This window comes from Falco punctatus, assembly GCF_963210335.1.
Source record: "Falco punctatus genome assembly, chromosome: 3".
Classification (NCBI taxonomy): Eukaryota; Metazoa; Chordata; class Aves; order Falconiformes; family Falconidae; genus Falco; species Falco punctatus.
Genome location: NC_137582.1, coordinates 63,153,864 through 63,169,684, shown reverse-complemented (window position 1 = coordinate 63,169,684; position 15,821 = coordinate 63,153,864). Strand labels below are relative to the sequence as shown.

Here is a 15,821-nt window from a genome sequence, read left to right as displayed (position 1 = left end):
TAAGGCAGGCTCAGATGTCCACATGAACCTGGCTCTTAGTCTACACTGAAAAAGCTTTATTTCCTAAACAGATGCATGTTTTTGAAAGGAATTAAATATACATTACAGGAAAGAGGAAAGTACATGGTGAAGATAGTAAGAAATCTGTCCATACCTCTGAAGCACCCTGGCGCGAAACCGAGCTTTCTGAAGGCCACAAGCACCCTTCCTGGAATGTAGAAGAAAACAAGAAAAGAGGAAAAATTAATAGATCACATCACCATCCTGCCTCAGTGCCAAAACTCTTACAAGCAGTCAGCTTTGAAGGACTGGCCCTCTCCACCCAAACAGAGGTGGTAAGCAAGTAACATCCCACCCTGTTCTTTCCAAAACTAGAGCAAACAGCAGCTCTGCACCCAAGCAGGTCAAGATTGGTCCATTTTGCAAGTGCTGAGATGCCATCCACAGCACCCAGCTGGCTGCAGCTACGAGCATGTTGCAACATGCAGGAACGACTGCGGACACTTCAGCACTTTTGTGCTGAGCAGGTACCTGTCACCTCCCAGCTCGTGACAAGGCCACATCAGCGAGGCTGGCAGGTCCAACAAAGTTGACCTACCAGCCAGGATCCCAATTACACGCCAAAGCTGAACCCGTTCGCAATGAAATCTGTCGTCTGTAGTCTCAGTGAAGTGAGAGTCACTCTAAACTCAGGTATATTCTGGTCAAAACTTCCAGTTGCCCAACTCCCGCCATAAGCAGTAGTTAGACAGTTGGGTTTCAGCCACCCGTTCACCTCTTCAACCACCTCCCCAAACACCTTCTCAGGCCAAAGTGTTTTCCCTCTCATGCCTTGAGAGCCTGGTTCTGATGCTGTACCAGCACTCAGGGCAGAATAAGAGTGAAGAACAACATGTCAATAAGGGAAAACAGCTTAAGGTATATCATAATTTTTTCTTCTTAATTAAATGTTTAGAGTATCACTAACTACCACAATGGATTTATTTTACTGGAAATTTCAAAGCTGAGAAGGACACATCAGAAAGTATAAAGCACAGAATTTCAATCTTGGTTCAGAAAGAGAAAATCCAAACATTGTGTGGTCACAACTATTTTCGTGGTGCCAGTTCAAGTTTCATGATTTTATAGACACAAGAAATTTCAGGAACAAGAAGGAAAAAGCATACTGTCCCCAAAAGCACTACCTTGTGTAGACTACTTTCAAATCTTACCATACTGCTCCTTCTCACCATAGCATCCTTCAACATATTTCAGATGTAAAAACAGACCTCACTAGATGTTCATCGTGACACTCAGAGACCAAAAGCCACCTGTGATCTGGTCAGGAGAGCCCACCCCAGAGGAAAGCTGCTCTGAGAGGAATCTCCTACAGGATTCAGCTGTTAAGGGAAATGCTTTGAATAACAAATCTGGTCAACCACTTTTCTTCTGTAGCTTTAGAGAGCAGAGGCAGGGAGGCTGACAACTGCAATTGTTTACAACCTCCCTTTGAAAGTATCCCCATGTGCAAAGGCCTGATACGAAAGACAAATCTTACGTAGTCACATATTTCAGTGCCTATATAAGGTTTTGTCAAAAGAAGAAGTTGTAACTGTGTAACTGTATATATACGTGTACATATACATTACTCACCTTCCTTTCCACCCCTCCATCACATGGATGCCCCCATTTTGAAATATCTGAGGGTATAATTGCACAATTAAAAACTATCAGGTTATCAGCAGCTAACCCAGCAGGCTCCAAGCCTGTTGCAATTGTTAAGTAAAATATGTTAGTCAAAGCTACACTGCTCAATTAACTGCCCGTGAACTACAGTCCATACACAGCCCAACAGCAGATTCCCAAGTGACAGTCTGAAAAATATGATTTATGCAGCTGTCCTGGTCTCACGTTTAATGTGTTCAAGCTCAGAAGAGAGGAAAAAAGGCAAACCCAACCCAGAAAGGAATTCCATTTGCCACCACTACACGTTACTTCAACTCCCTTATGGAAGAGAGTTTCTGATGTGGAAATGATGGCTCCCATCCTAGGGCTCATCTCCCCTAAGGCAGGAGAGAGTAAGAAGAGTCGAGGGAGACAGTGCAGTATATGGGGAAAATCTTGCACTGAGATGGAGCGGGACCTGCGTGCTGAGCCGAGGCATGCAGATGTGGTACCAGCAACGCCTTAACAGAATCAACTTGCTAGAAAAGTGGCACTGGCCGTTACTTCTACTGCTGGTAACTCCAGTACACTAGAAGACCCTGCCTGGAGGCACTGCAGCTGCTACAGGGACCACCCAGGGTGCAAGCAGGGTGCTGCAATAGGCAGACCAAGACTACAAGACCAAAGGAGCCCAAGGCTCTCCCAGCTCTGGGCTAACTATTGAGGAGGCAGACAGCTTGGGATGCAGCCGAACTGCAAGGTTGTGAAATGGTTAGGATGCAATGATGTGTAACAACATGGACTCTGTCTCACAGTGTGTCCTGCAGCCCACGTGTAACTACTCCCTTCCCTAAGGTTTCCTCTGGAGAGAGCAGCAGGCTGAATAAATCATTTGGCAGCAGCCAACCCCCAGTAAGATCTCTATCCCAGGAGCCAGAGAACTCCCCAGGCAGATGGCTGGGTAGCATGTGCGCAGCACGCCCACACTTGGAAAATACCAGGCTCACACACCACGTGCAGACCAACCTCACCATGCATAGCTCGTTGGTCCAGTGCCATAGTACAGGAATCTCTCCTCACCGCTAGAGTAAGCCCAGACCAACCGGCCCCATGTAGGAAAAGGCGGTATGCTCTTACTTCAGGCAGTCTTGAAACGGACAGCAAGAGAGGCAATGAGAAAGGGAAGGGGTTAGCAAGCAACTGGGTTTCCTGCACTCAGCTATAGAGAAACCCCTGAACCCTTCTAGGACATGAATTTATTGTACAGCGACCTGCAATGACACATACAAACACGTAGAGGGGCTTCCTAGACTTTAAGAGGAGAACAGTATGACAACACGGGAAAGAGTACAGAGAGAAGAGAGAGACAGAAAGAGACAAGGGACAACCTGCCAGTGCTTAATTGTGAATGGCTCTATGAAGTTTTTATTTACATGTATGTGAGGGACAGAATAGAACAGGAAAATAATTTATGCCTGATATCATGCACTAGATACCCCTTATCCTTTTACATAGCACGTAATTCACGAGGTGCCTCCGACCCAGACGCCGCAGCTTGCTGCTGAGCAGTGTGGCTCCCGCTCCAGGGCTGGCCTGGGAGCTGCCCGCTCGGCGCAAAGGCAGACTGCTCGGGTCTGTCCGCAACCACTTACTTAGACATGCGCTTCCGCTAACAGCCCAAGGCTAAGAGAAAAGCTAGGAAATGAATAAAAATTTAACACACTGAAGTCCTTTGATGAGTCTTACCCTGAGATGCTGGAGGTTTTCTGCACTTTGCCTTCCATAGATAAACCCCATCTCCTCTACAGAAGGTGACATCTGTCTGGAACAAGAGAACTGCGTCCAAACAGGTGCCTGCACCATCTTCCCGATTTGGGTCTTTTCAGTCATTCTGCCTTCCTGAAATCACTACATCCACCACAGGAAACTTACTGTCTACCCTTCTCAAGTCTTTCATATCAGGGAAATCCTCTCTCCCCTAAACTGGGCAGATACAACCTAATCCGAGGGTTGGTGCCCACCTACCCCTGTGTTCGTTGGGTGATGACAAGGGGATGAGAGGAGAAGAAAGCAAAAACCCTGTGTTGCAGAAGGAAAATACTGCCACGACTTTTCTTTCCCCAAGATGTAGATGTAAGAAGTAACATGCTGGGACTGCCATCAACAATTTTGAGTGACCTACACTGTGGAAAAGTGTTAATTTCTTGCTCTCTCCCTGCCCCTCTACTTACAGACCTACATTCCACAACTAAAATGCTTCCCTGTGCTCAGGTCAGTGAAAATCAGGTAAGAACTGAGAGCATTTGTATTTATATTCCCTGATATTGTTTCTCTCTTTATTATTCAAAACAGCAAGGTATATTTCCTAATGATAAAAAAACCTACTTTCAACTTCGTTTCACTCAGTGACTTCTCATCCTGCAAGCAAGACGGAACTGGACACAGGCAATGCGGCTCAGCATGACGGCTAACCAGCTGCCAGGCCTGGCGCAAGCTGGCAGCCCCAGGACCGCACTGCTTGGCATCACGCAGATAGCAGCTTCCCAGCTACCAATGCCCTCTCACACCAAAAGCCCAGGGTGTTGTACAAGTAGGTTTTAGGTATGTGCAATCAAGGCTAAGCCTCAGCAAATGCCATTTATCCTTTTTTTTTCCTGTGGGCAATATATCATTTACCCGCTTCTTACAGGTTCTCAGTAGCCATCCACTTCAACTTTCTCCTTCTTAAAGAGACTAAAAGTCTTCAGGCATGAGCTTCCATAGTTAAAAGTAACAGGAAGAGAAAGCTTATACATTCATTCCTATACTGTATTCATCTTTAACATTGTTCAGTTTGGGAACAAAAAAGAATGAGTCTCCATGGTAAATCCTAGCTCCTACAAATAACACCAAAACAAGAAAAATCCTAGGGATCCAGCTACATCACTTGCTGACCTTTGCGATTGCTGGTTTCACAATAATTTACAGAAATTAATTTTGTGATTAGGTTTTGAAATAACAGCATCATTTAATAAATCCAGCTGAGTGATTACTTATCTTATGGTAATGATTATTTAACTCAATATTGAGATCTTAGGAGATCGGAGAAGACTAAGATAATTGGTCTAATTCGTATTTTACAAATGTTTACAACCTCCAGAATTAAACAGTTTAGGAAGATTACTTTTTGAGGCCATTTTTAAACACTGTGCTTCCTGGACCACGTGGTGTCATCCGAACTACCTTGGCTGAGCATCAGCACATTGACAGACAGCAGGGAAGAAATTTACCTGAAGAAAAAATTTTAATTCAGGGTTAAGTTACAGGTGAAAATTTACACTCAGCAAGAAAAATTCCTCAAAGTGCAATAAAGCAAAACCATCCCTGGGCTGGTTTCAGCTAGGACAGAGTTAATTTTCTTCACAGTAGCTAGTATGGGGCTATCTTTTAGATTTGTACAGGAAACAGTGTTGCTAACACAGAAATGTTTTTGTTATTGCTGAGCAGCGCTTACACAGCACCAAGGCCTTTTCTGCTCCTCACCCCACCCCACCAGCGAGCAGGCTGGGGGGGGCACAAGAAGCTGGGAGGGGGCACAGCCAGGACAGCTGGCCCCAGCTGACGAAAAGGATATCCCATACCACACAGCATCATGCTCAGCGATAAAAGCTGGGGGAACAGGGAGGAAGGGAGGGACATTCGGAGTGAGGGCGTTTGTCTTCCCAAGTAACTGTTACACATGATGGAGCCCTGCTTTCCTGGGGATGGCTGAACACCTGCCTATTGATGGGAAGTAGCGAATTAATTTCTTGCTTTGCTTGTGTATGTGGCTTTTGCTTTTACTTATTAAACTGTCTTTGTCTCAACACACAAGTTTTCTAACTCTTATCCCTCCAAATCTCTCCCCCATTCCACCAGGAGCAAGCACCTGTGTGGTGCTTAGCTGCTGTCGGGGGTTAAACCACAACAAAACCACAGAATCCAAACTTTTTTACTGACTCTCAAGGAGATCTCCAGTTTTTCTCCAAGTTTAAGTCTCTGAGAATTAGAATACTGACTGAAACTATCTCCTGAGAAACAAAAGTTATTTTTTCACTTTCTGAAATGCATTACAAGTATTAAAAAGTCCCTCTTTTCCTCTCGATTAAACTCAGATTTTTTTTTTTTTTTTTTTTTTTTAATGGAGATACATGTATACACCCCTCCGGCACATGTAAGCGTGTCGGACAGCAGCGCGGTTTCCCGCTCCGGCCCTAGGTGGCAGCGATACATCACGCCGCGCTACAGCGGCAGCTGGCTCGGAACGCTCCGGGAAGGCACAGGGGCCCTCCCGGCCTCTTCTCGGGTGACAGAGACCATCGCAGCTCTGCAGATGGCGACGTTTTCCCTGCTCAACACGAGCGAAACAAACTACTGCGTTATCCCCAACAGGACGACAAGGTTCCGGCAGGGCTGCTCTTCCCTTTAAAAGCTGTATTTCCCCAAGGGCAGGTACTTCCCCCAGTACCAAGGGGGAGAAGTACTACAGCGAGATAATTATGGAGAGCACCAAACCTCCCACATGTGGTAGTCCACCTCCCTACACTTAAGAGCAATAATTTCTGTTACTTAATGCCTTAAAACTTATTTTCCCAACTTCACAGCGCTTTACCCCTTCAAGTAATCTTCATTTCATCCAAGCGATGGAAGTAAGTACTATTATCCTTCCTCCTTTATTTGGAGAAGAAGCAAGTTGCCCAAGGTGACACATTTGAGTCGGGAGCCACCCGAAGCTGGTGCTCCTCACTCTCTAGTCCTACCTGCTGGTTTCTTAGATGGTCCTGCCCTTATTAAAGATGTCCTGAACTTTATTGTGGTAGACTTCAAAGAGCAGCAGCCAGCCCATGCTGTCCCTGCTGGCAGCACTCCCTGAAGAGACAAGCCCACATCCCTCATACAGACAGGAGAACACAGCACATGTCCAGCTCCTGCCAACTGAAGCCTGCCTTGTGCAAAGCAAAACGTTTAGCAAAGCACGGTGGTCTACAGCACTCACACTCTCTCCCTGCTACAGACTGCGTTCACGTTCCCAGTGGCATTTTCTTTCTTTTGTACATGTCAGCAAGAAAATGAGAATGAGTGATACAGGGATACCAGCAGGGAACAGAAGGAATAATGCCAACACCGGTAGGGAACAATTTAAAAGGCCAAGAGGCAAGACTAAGATTTGAAATCACTGACAAATCCCTGGCATTGTCAATATTGAGTGTTTTCTGTCACCCCCCTAATGTTCCCCTTTTATTCTGAAATGCTGTTCTAGGGAAGAGAGCAATATTTTTACAGCTGTGCTCCTGGAGCCTGGCATTCAAGATGGGCATTATCAATGCAGGTCCTAATGCAAGCTGACTAGCCCCAGCAGCAATGCTGCCCTGGGTGCTGGGCGGTGGGGTCCAGTCAGGGTGAGCATCTTGTGTGATAGATACAGGGACTTTGCTGCCAGGAGCAGGCCTGAGGCAGTCCAAGTGTTCAGTACCCCTTCAACATCCAGTGCATAAGAGAAAAACATGGAGACAGAAGCCACCAGGACAAAGAGAAGGAATAAATTTAGGAACACCAGAAGCTCATTAAGTACCTCTCTGTAAATCACTTAATCTCTTTTTCCTCAACATCCCCCCTGAAAATCACTGGTGATGACACTAAGAGTTAATCATCAGAGAGCAAGATCGATCTTTGTTTTGTCCCAGCGAACAGCACAGTGCCGCAGCAGCAGCTCAGCTGCGGCTACCTACACTCCAGCAGGATGGTTTTGGTTACCAGCAGTGCTGCCCTCCCAACGCAGAGCCAGCAACACATACCTCCCCTGGGATATCAGGCGGACATACCCCATACACAGACGTGCCTTTCCAAGGCTGCCACATGGCTCTGCCCCAAAACAACCCAGCACTCCACACCCCACAGCCTTCACGTTCCCCTCAGATGCTCTGCAAACCATGGCTCACTCCCGGCTGCAAAGCAAAACACGGCTGATGGACTGGGCAGCAGTGGGAAACCCTCCATATTTTATCCATTGCGGTATGGACACCATTCAGTACCATGTACACTCACTTCAGTGAGTCACCCACACTGCTGCTCGTGACAACGCAGCTGACACTCAGCATCCTTCCACCTTTCACAGTTAACAACCCCAAAATTTGGTTCAAATATTCTAAATAGCTACACTAGGAGACAGCAGGGTTTGCCTTGGAAGGGCAGGCAGCGGCCTCGGCAGTGCTGCTGCAGAAGCATCCAGTACTCCTGAGCACTTGAAGGTTGTCCTGACCCTGCTGTGATCTGTTTAAGGCCTCAGCACACTAACCCAGTTAATATAACAAGGACCTGGGCAAAGACTGGAATATGAGACTCCAGAGGGGATGAAAAGAAAAAAAAAAAAAAGATAAAGATTAATTGGTGGCCACACTGGAAAGCATATTTACAGAACATGAATGTAACAGCTACTTTTCAGCACGCACTTATCAAAGGGGAGGGGTTTTGCTTCTGAGATTGGTCCCTTTTCTGCCTTTCAAGTGTTACCAACACTTGTGATTCCAGTGATACTCCATCTTTTTAATACTATAATTTCTGGGCTTGGAAGACAATGAGAATTTCAGCTTTAAGGCCTTTTCTGTTTTGGTTTTCAGTTAATTTTTTTTGTTTGTTTTTAACACAAAAGGAAGTTCATCCAGACAAAGAAACACACAAATACATTTTATTTCGTTATTGTGGAAGCTGTACTGCTCCATGAGTTTTACAGGTGTGAGGTTGGCAATAACAGCAGCAGATAATTTATCTGCTCATTTCTATTATAGTTTCTAGAAGAACCAGAATAAGAGAAATCATGTGTTCGATAGTTGGTCTTTACGGGGCCAGAAATCTGCACAATTCAGCCACAGCTCAGCTGTTGGAAGGCACAATTACTAGAAATAGGACAGGGTTAAAGAAAGGAAAAATGAAGGTAACGAAAGGACAAAAGAAAAAAAAAAAGCCCCTCCAAATACAAAAGGCATGATTCTGCATCTTGGTACACATCTGCTACCTCAGTTACATGAAGGGGAGTTCACTTCATAGTTCACTACAGGAACTAGCCCACAGTCAATTAATTTTCTTTGCCATTTTCTTTTTAAGAAGTACGGCCATACTTCCTCGATTTCCATTCACTATTCCTCCACCAACAGAAAGCCTGAGTCAGAATGGTATTTTCTTCAGACATCAGTAGCTACTAAACACTTAAACCTGTTTTCAGAGTCCATATACCATTAAAAAACACACCCCACAAAACCATTCCCTTGGAAGAGAATCCACTTATCAATAGCACTTGCACACAGAACAAGGCCTGCCTGGTTAAAAAATAAACATCTTTTAAAATTATATAATCTAACCTGCATCTTACTGCTCACGCTATTTCCCTTGTACAATTCACTCCTCCGTGGACAATGACAACAGACTGGTCATTTCCAGTTTCAGATCACAGAGCAAATGCTTTAGGTTCCCGACCCTCACGCAACACACACCGCTTTTCAGGTTTCCATTGTAAGCAGTGCACAACCAGTTTCTATCATAATGTCTTTCCAACACCTGAGGCACCGGGGAACTCAAACATATTTGACATCTGACCTAAGAGACCTCTTAGGTCCCATTCCCCACAAGTATGACCCAGCTTCAGCCTATCAGAAATCCAGGAGTCAATGACGACAAACCTATACCAGAGTTTTCAGAAGAATTAGTAACCAGTTCTCGCCAACTAATCATCAATTCCCATGAAGTGCTCACTTGCCTATGATTATCATGACTGAAAAGGGTGACAAACTGAAACTGAGCCAGTGTTTTAAAAATTATTTAAGAGCAGTTCTGGATACTACAGTGCTCCTAAGTCTCCACCACCAAACTGCATGTTCTTCTTCACAAGAAGGTGATGTTTCCTCCCTTGCATCTAAGAGAAAAAAGCATCACTTGCTCCAACAACAGACAATACTAACAAACCATACAAAGGAAGGAACGCGTTACTTCATGCATTTGACAGCTTACTGCAGTTTTAAAAGATGTGTGAAGATGAAAATGCATTTCCTTTATCTCAAATTATTTAATTTTAGGTACTTTTAGCAATTTTAGCTAACATTTTTCAGACAGAAGTGTGGGTCTTGAATGACAGCATCCATTTAAGAGTAACACAAATTAATCCAGCCATTTTTTCCAATCCTGAAGTCCACAAGGGCTCAAGGTTTGACAAGTTCCAGTTTTGTCTGTAAGCAAATTAAGAGCTAAATATTTCTGTGCTACCAAAGCACTAGAGAATGAGGCTACTTCCCCTCAAGGAGACAGCTCCTTTCGTCCTTGCACAGCCTCCAAGGTATGAGCTATTCACCCTAGCAAAAAGGCGCAGGTGATGCGCTAAGTGGGACCTTTGGGAACTCAAGTTGCCAGGGGTCCAGCTCCACAGCAGCTGCTCAGGTCCAGCCCTGGCTGTGGCATCCCTGTCTCCTCCCTGGCCCAGGCATTTCAGTCGTTTATCTGGCTGAAATCTAACTGAAAAAAACACGATTAGTGTTCAGCCAGATCAGTCCCCTGACGCCTCTCACTATGACCCCAGTAGCTCCCTAAGCACAAAGGAGGAGGAAACACAGGACCAGGATGGAAAGAACGGTGAAACCATGGGCTTATGACTGGTGTAAACCATTATGGGGCTACACCTTTCAGCTACAGTCAGGTTTTCTGACAACAAAATGAGATGAAAGTGTGAACCCAACACTGTTGCCAGAAGTTCGATGCACCAAAATGCTATCCCCACCAATGGCCGCTTGGCTACCACAGTTAGCAAAGAGGCCAAGGGGCACCACTCCAGGGACACTGAAAAGCACATCAGAAAAAGGACCTCCCTGCAACAGCAGAGGATACTGCCTGGCTTGGGGGGGATGTTCCAGGGCCACAGACACCCTGTGGTTAAACCCTCACAAGGGAGCAGTGCATACCACCCAGCAAACTCCTGGTCCCAAGGCAAGTTAGGGGCCCATTTACTGCTGGGTTGACAAAAGACAGCCTTAAGAGGTCTCAGCTGAGACTGTCTTAAGTGTTTGGCTCTGTAACAACACATCTTAACCACTCCAGTCCTTGGAGGGATCATTTTCTTGTTGTTTGAGTACAACAAATGTTACATTTTGATGTAATTTGAGTGAAACAAACACAGGCCTTTACTGAGCCAGTGGTTTGAATCCAAAAAACCAGTTATTGTAGCTTCACAAAAGAGCAATAGTGATAAAACTCCAGGATATTAGTAAATACATGGAAAGTCAAACAACATTTATTTCAAATCTTTGTACCCCAGGTGGTCTCCATCCATTTCCCCTCCACTCCCCTTCAAATTACAGCAGCAGCAAACAGGATGTCACATCTGAGCCTCCAAACATAAAATGAAAATAGGCTACATAAAACATAGTAGGGTCTAAAAAAATTAAGATATGATTAATTAAAGAGTTATTAATGTTATGATTTTTTGTTCTACTGACAAATACAACCTCAGCAAAAGACCTAACTATAGGGAGTACTGGAAGTGGCATGAGAAGTTTTTCAACAGTTGCCTGTACTGGAGCTCCTCAGAAGGCTTTGCCGCAGGCCCGTACAGCGCAAAGAGAAGGTATTTGGTGCAAGGGGCTCATACTCACTGTCTGCAAAGTTTCTTCCTGTCTTCTGCTTTGGCTCTGTCGGTTGATAAAGGAGCGTGTCGAAAGTTTGTAATGGTTCAACAAGCAGATGATGACTACCACCATAACAGTTATAACTACAATTATAATGATGATTTGAACAAACTCCAGTTCAGCTAAAACAAAGAAAAAAGGAAAATATGTCAATCACAGAGAAAGTTATCCATCAAAGCAATAACCTGAAAAATCCTCAGTATTCCATCAAGACTGATCTTGATTAAGATGTTACTGCTGTCCATTTCACAAAGTTTCATGAAGAAAACACTGTTCCAAAGTAGTATGAAAATATTTTTTTGGCAGTGCCCATCATTCAGTATTAGTGGCTGCAGATCAAAGCTAAGAAACTTCTTGGTGATACTACTCTGCAGCCTTCACAAGTAACAAATTCTTCAGCATAAATAGTACAGACAAGCCTTCTGGAGAATAAAATGATTTCACTAGGAGAAAAAACAAACCAAAGACACTCAAACCCCACTCTATTTTAATAGCCACCTGCAATGCCAACTGAATCCAGAGGGTTCCATAAGCTTCAAAGCAGAGGCCATAGAGAAAGGAATCGGGACACTATCTAGTAAACTACTCTTGATTTTTCAACCAGCTGAACAGCACAAAAGCCATCTAAATCAAGAGGGGGAAATTTTTTTTTTTCCTATTGAATCTACATACAATGTCTTCTTCAGTTGCTTCTCTCCAACTAGATAAAAATTAACTGTTCTAGGACATTCCCATTCAAGTAAAAATCTAAAAAGAGATCTGATATTCTAAAACAAGTTATGTTCCACTATGGTTAAAAATGAAACCAGGGCCTTGGCTGTAGCAAGAGATACAATTACAAGTAACTCCATCAGAGCCCATCATCTTATCTGAAGTCCTGCCTATACAACAAATATTAAGTAGATTTAGAAATGAGTCACCCTTTCACCCTTTTGGCTATACTGGAGCAGCAGGGATGAGCAAGGGGAGGAATTGCCCTTTGGAGTTACACACTTGCTGATATTTCTATGGAAACTACATCGCTCACAGGGGATGCTCTCATCTTGAGAGACAACTCCAGTTAATGGGAAGAGGTTTTTGGTTGCTAGCCTGGCAGAAAAAGCAAAGCAGCAGTGCAAGTTACTCAGTTTCGGCACTTCCCAGAAGTACTGTTATTTTTTTGGACACCAAAAAATGGGCTTTGGGGAAGCAATACTACATTTTCTGTTTTAAAAAGCCAATAAAGAAAGAAAGATAAATAAAATACAAAAATAAAAAGACAAAGCAATCAGAGAAAACAAGTCGTCCCCCCCCCCCAATCTCTTTCATTTGCAGTCATCCTCAGCCTTCTGTGTAACAGAAGTATGCAAACACAACTATAAAGCTGAGCTAGAAAAATGCTTTTCACACATAAAATCCAAAGTGACCTGCAGTGGAACCAAAGGAAGTCCAAGACTGTTTCATTATTCTAAGATCTCTTACAAACCTAAGACTCTTAAGATCTCCAAACAAAACCTCAGATTACAGGAGCTGCAAGTTGCACTGGTGTCCAGTGGAGGCTGGTGCTGAGGTCCAGCTGTTCGTCACAAGTTACCAGTGGGCACAGACACACCACCATCTAAGCGCTGAGGTTCTGCAATCATCTCAGTAGGAGTAACTAAACCTATTTAAGGCTAAGCAAAGAGTAAAAGGGCAACAATACATCTATCATTTACTTTCTCTTTGCTGTTAAGTACCATCCACTACCACGCAGATCATCATCTTCAAAAATTTTTGTTAGTCAGTGCTTTGCTTCACTTTTGCTACCAATCCCATATGCAGTGCAGCAACATCCCTCCACCCCCCCTCGCATCACTGGAAGCTAATGATGTCAGCACTAAAAGATCAAAAGGCAGGAAGCATAGCATTAATTAAAAAACAAACCCACCAAACCCACGTTTAAGTAAAAAGTTGAGGGGGTTTTGCCTCAGAAACACAAACAAAATACAGACTTAACACTACTGACGACTGCTGCAAATCACATTCTGCAGCTACCGAGTACTAAAGGGTTTCTTTAACAAAACCTTTTTTGGGGGGTCCGTGTAATACTTTAGACTGGAAATTGAGAGACTGTTGCTAAAGGGCAACATGCAAAACAAGCAATGTTGATTTAGGCTTTCCTAGAATGCAAAGATCACTGGAATGACATATTACTTTCTCTATCTGCCAAGGGCAGTCTCTTCTAAATTTATCAGGGCTCCAGCATCTCAGCGGCAGGGGACAGTACCTCTCCTTTAGAAATAAATGATTGGATCTCTGAGCATTTCCCTTGGCAGGGGGGAAGAATAATTTCGAAATGTTTGACTAAAACATGGCCACATAGTAAAGAAAATTAAAACCACAACACACAGGATTTTCCAAGTCCAGCTTTACACCGCAAATGCAAACTGCAACAGAACACCCTACTGATAATTCGAGAGGATTTCCTCGCTGTAAAGTACGGATGGAAAGAAAAAAGGAAGGTAATTTTCAACCTCACCCTTCCTCCTGACTAGCCCTCCTGCTACTCACTAGTTTATTAACAGGAAAAAGGGAAAAAACAAGAGCTGCAGCGGTGTCTCTTCACCGGCGCCGCTCAAGGCACCGCGAGTGCTTCCCGGCGGCCGCCGGCCCCCGCTTCGCCCCCCGCCCCGGCACCTGCTCCAGCCGGCTCCTCCGCTGTCAGCTGGCAAAGAGACTTGGCGAAGAGAAACGACACGGTTTTTTACCTCCCCAAGTCTCTCTGTCACACTTGCATATACCTGTTTCTTTACATGCAGGAAATCACAATACATTTTTCTCCTCCCAGTAGAGTATTTTTCTATGGTAAGTGCCCAGCGCGGAAAAAGCAACTATATACTGAATGACGACACCTCCACAGAAAAGCATGAAAACAAGAGAAATCATTTATAACCCCGTCAACACGCACGCAAGCGAAAGCACCTGGACCGCCACCCGCAGTCCTCCTCGGCAGACAGACCCGCCCCCCCCGGCCAGGGAAGCCCCCACGGCGTCCCCCGGCTCCGCCAGCCGCGAAGTTGGGCTTCGCTCCGGTAAGCCGGAGCCCGGGCTCGCCGCAGCCCTGCCCCTGCGGGCGCAGCAGCGAACAGGCGGGTACCTCTTTCCAACAACAGGTCTTTTAACCGCGCATCCTTCACCGCTGTCCTATTAAGCTGCTCACTGGACATGCTCGCCTCCGGCGGACGGGGGGCTCAAACCACTCCGCCAGCCCCCGCGGGGGGCACCGCATCACCGGCAGCCCTGGGCTCCATCCAGCGGGGGGACAGCGTCCCCAGGCTGCCCGCTCAGCCCTACGCGGGCACGGACCGACAGACAGTCTCCCGGCCGTCCGTCCCTCCCGCCAGCGCACCGGCGGGGCCCGGCCCCGGCGCTCACACCGCGGCCGCCGCCGGGCAGCTGCCGCACGCCGCGGAGCGCCGGCCCGGCCGGAGCGGGCAGACAGGGCCGGCACTGGTCACCCTCGCTCCCCGGGCCGTGCGTGTGAGCGCTCGCACGGACACACGGACACGAAAGGCGGCTCAGCGCTCCGGACGGCGGGGCCCCGCCTGCTGCGGAAGGAATTTAAAAAAAAATATCGTAAAAAAAACCCGGAAAACAATAAAGAAAACCGCGGTGAACCGCCGGGAGCAAAAAAAAAAAAAAAAAAAAAAAAAAAGGCGGACAAAGCCCCCGGCCGCCCCGCTCCTGGCCGAGCCCGGCGCGGGGCCGGGAGGGCCGCGGGGAGGAAGGTGCGTAGCTTACCCGCGCCGCCGCCCCGCCGCTCTTTAAGCCCGGCCCGGCCCGGCGGGCGCTCGGGGCGCCCAGGCTCTTCCGCCTGCCCCGGCCCGCCGCGCCTGCGCCGCCGCCCGCCCCGCCCCCCGCACGTGCCCGCGCCCCGCCGTCACGCGCCCGCGGGGGAGCCGGCGCCGCGCCCGCCTCCGTCGGCTGCCGGCCCCGGCGGGGGAGCGGGGGTCCGCGGCACGCCCCCCGCGTTACCGAGCCATCCCCACCGGGGACGCGGCTCTTCGAAAGGCGCCGGAGAGGACACCCCCCCGTCCCGTCCCGTCCCGTCCCGCGCCGCAGGCACACAACCGGCAGAAGCGGAAAACGCGGAATCTTCCCCGCGCAGCACCGCAGGCGTGGTCGGGGGGGGGAGTGTAAAATAACGGGGAGGCGCCCCCTGCTGCAATACGGTAACGCGCCAACCCCCAGAGGAAAGAGCGCCTGTCACCGCCAGCGATCCACGCACACGCGTTTTAAAAAACAAGATAAGAGGGGGAGGGGAAAGGAAAGCACCGGGGCTCCCGAGCCTGGGGATCCAGCCGCACACGTGGTTCTTGGCCAACGCTCCCGGCTCCAGCAGCGCCCGCCCTGCCCTGCCCCGCGGCGGAGCCAGCCCGGCTGGGCCTCAGCCCGACCGCCTGCCGTCCCACCCCGCGCTCACCGTCGGAGCCCGGCAGCCGAACTGCAGGCTGCCCCCAGCCCCGCAGGGGTCCC

At 47.2% G+C, this 15,821-nt stretch overlaps 1 protein-coding gene across 5 annotated transcripts in view; it reads right to left on the bottom strand.

Moving 5' to 3' along the window:
* LDLRAD4 (low density lipoprotein receptor class A domain containing 4) overlaps nt 1-15,821 on the bottom strand; it is a 212,670-nt gene that overhangs the window by 11,481 nt on the left and 185,368 nt on the right. For 3 of the 5 annotated variants that reach the window (XR_013926542.1, XM_080378125.1, XM_080378124.1), the window contains 2 exons: nt 11,295-11,449; nt 155-208 (listed from right to left, as the gene is read on the bottom strand). Coding sequence is in view for 4 of the 5 variants with exons in the window: in XM_080378125.1 (XP_080234251.1) it covers nt 155-208; nt 11,295-11,449 (209 nt within the window). In the remaining variant the exon portion in view is untranslated. The other 2 variants (XM_080378127.1, XM_080378126.1) reach the window with 2 other exon arrangements.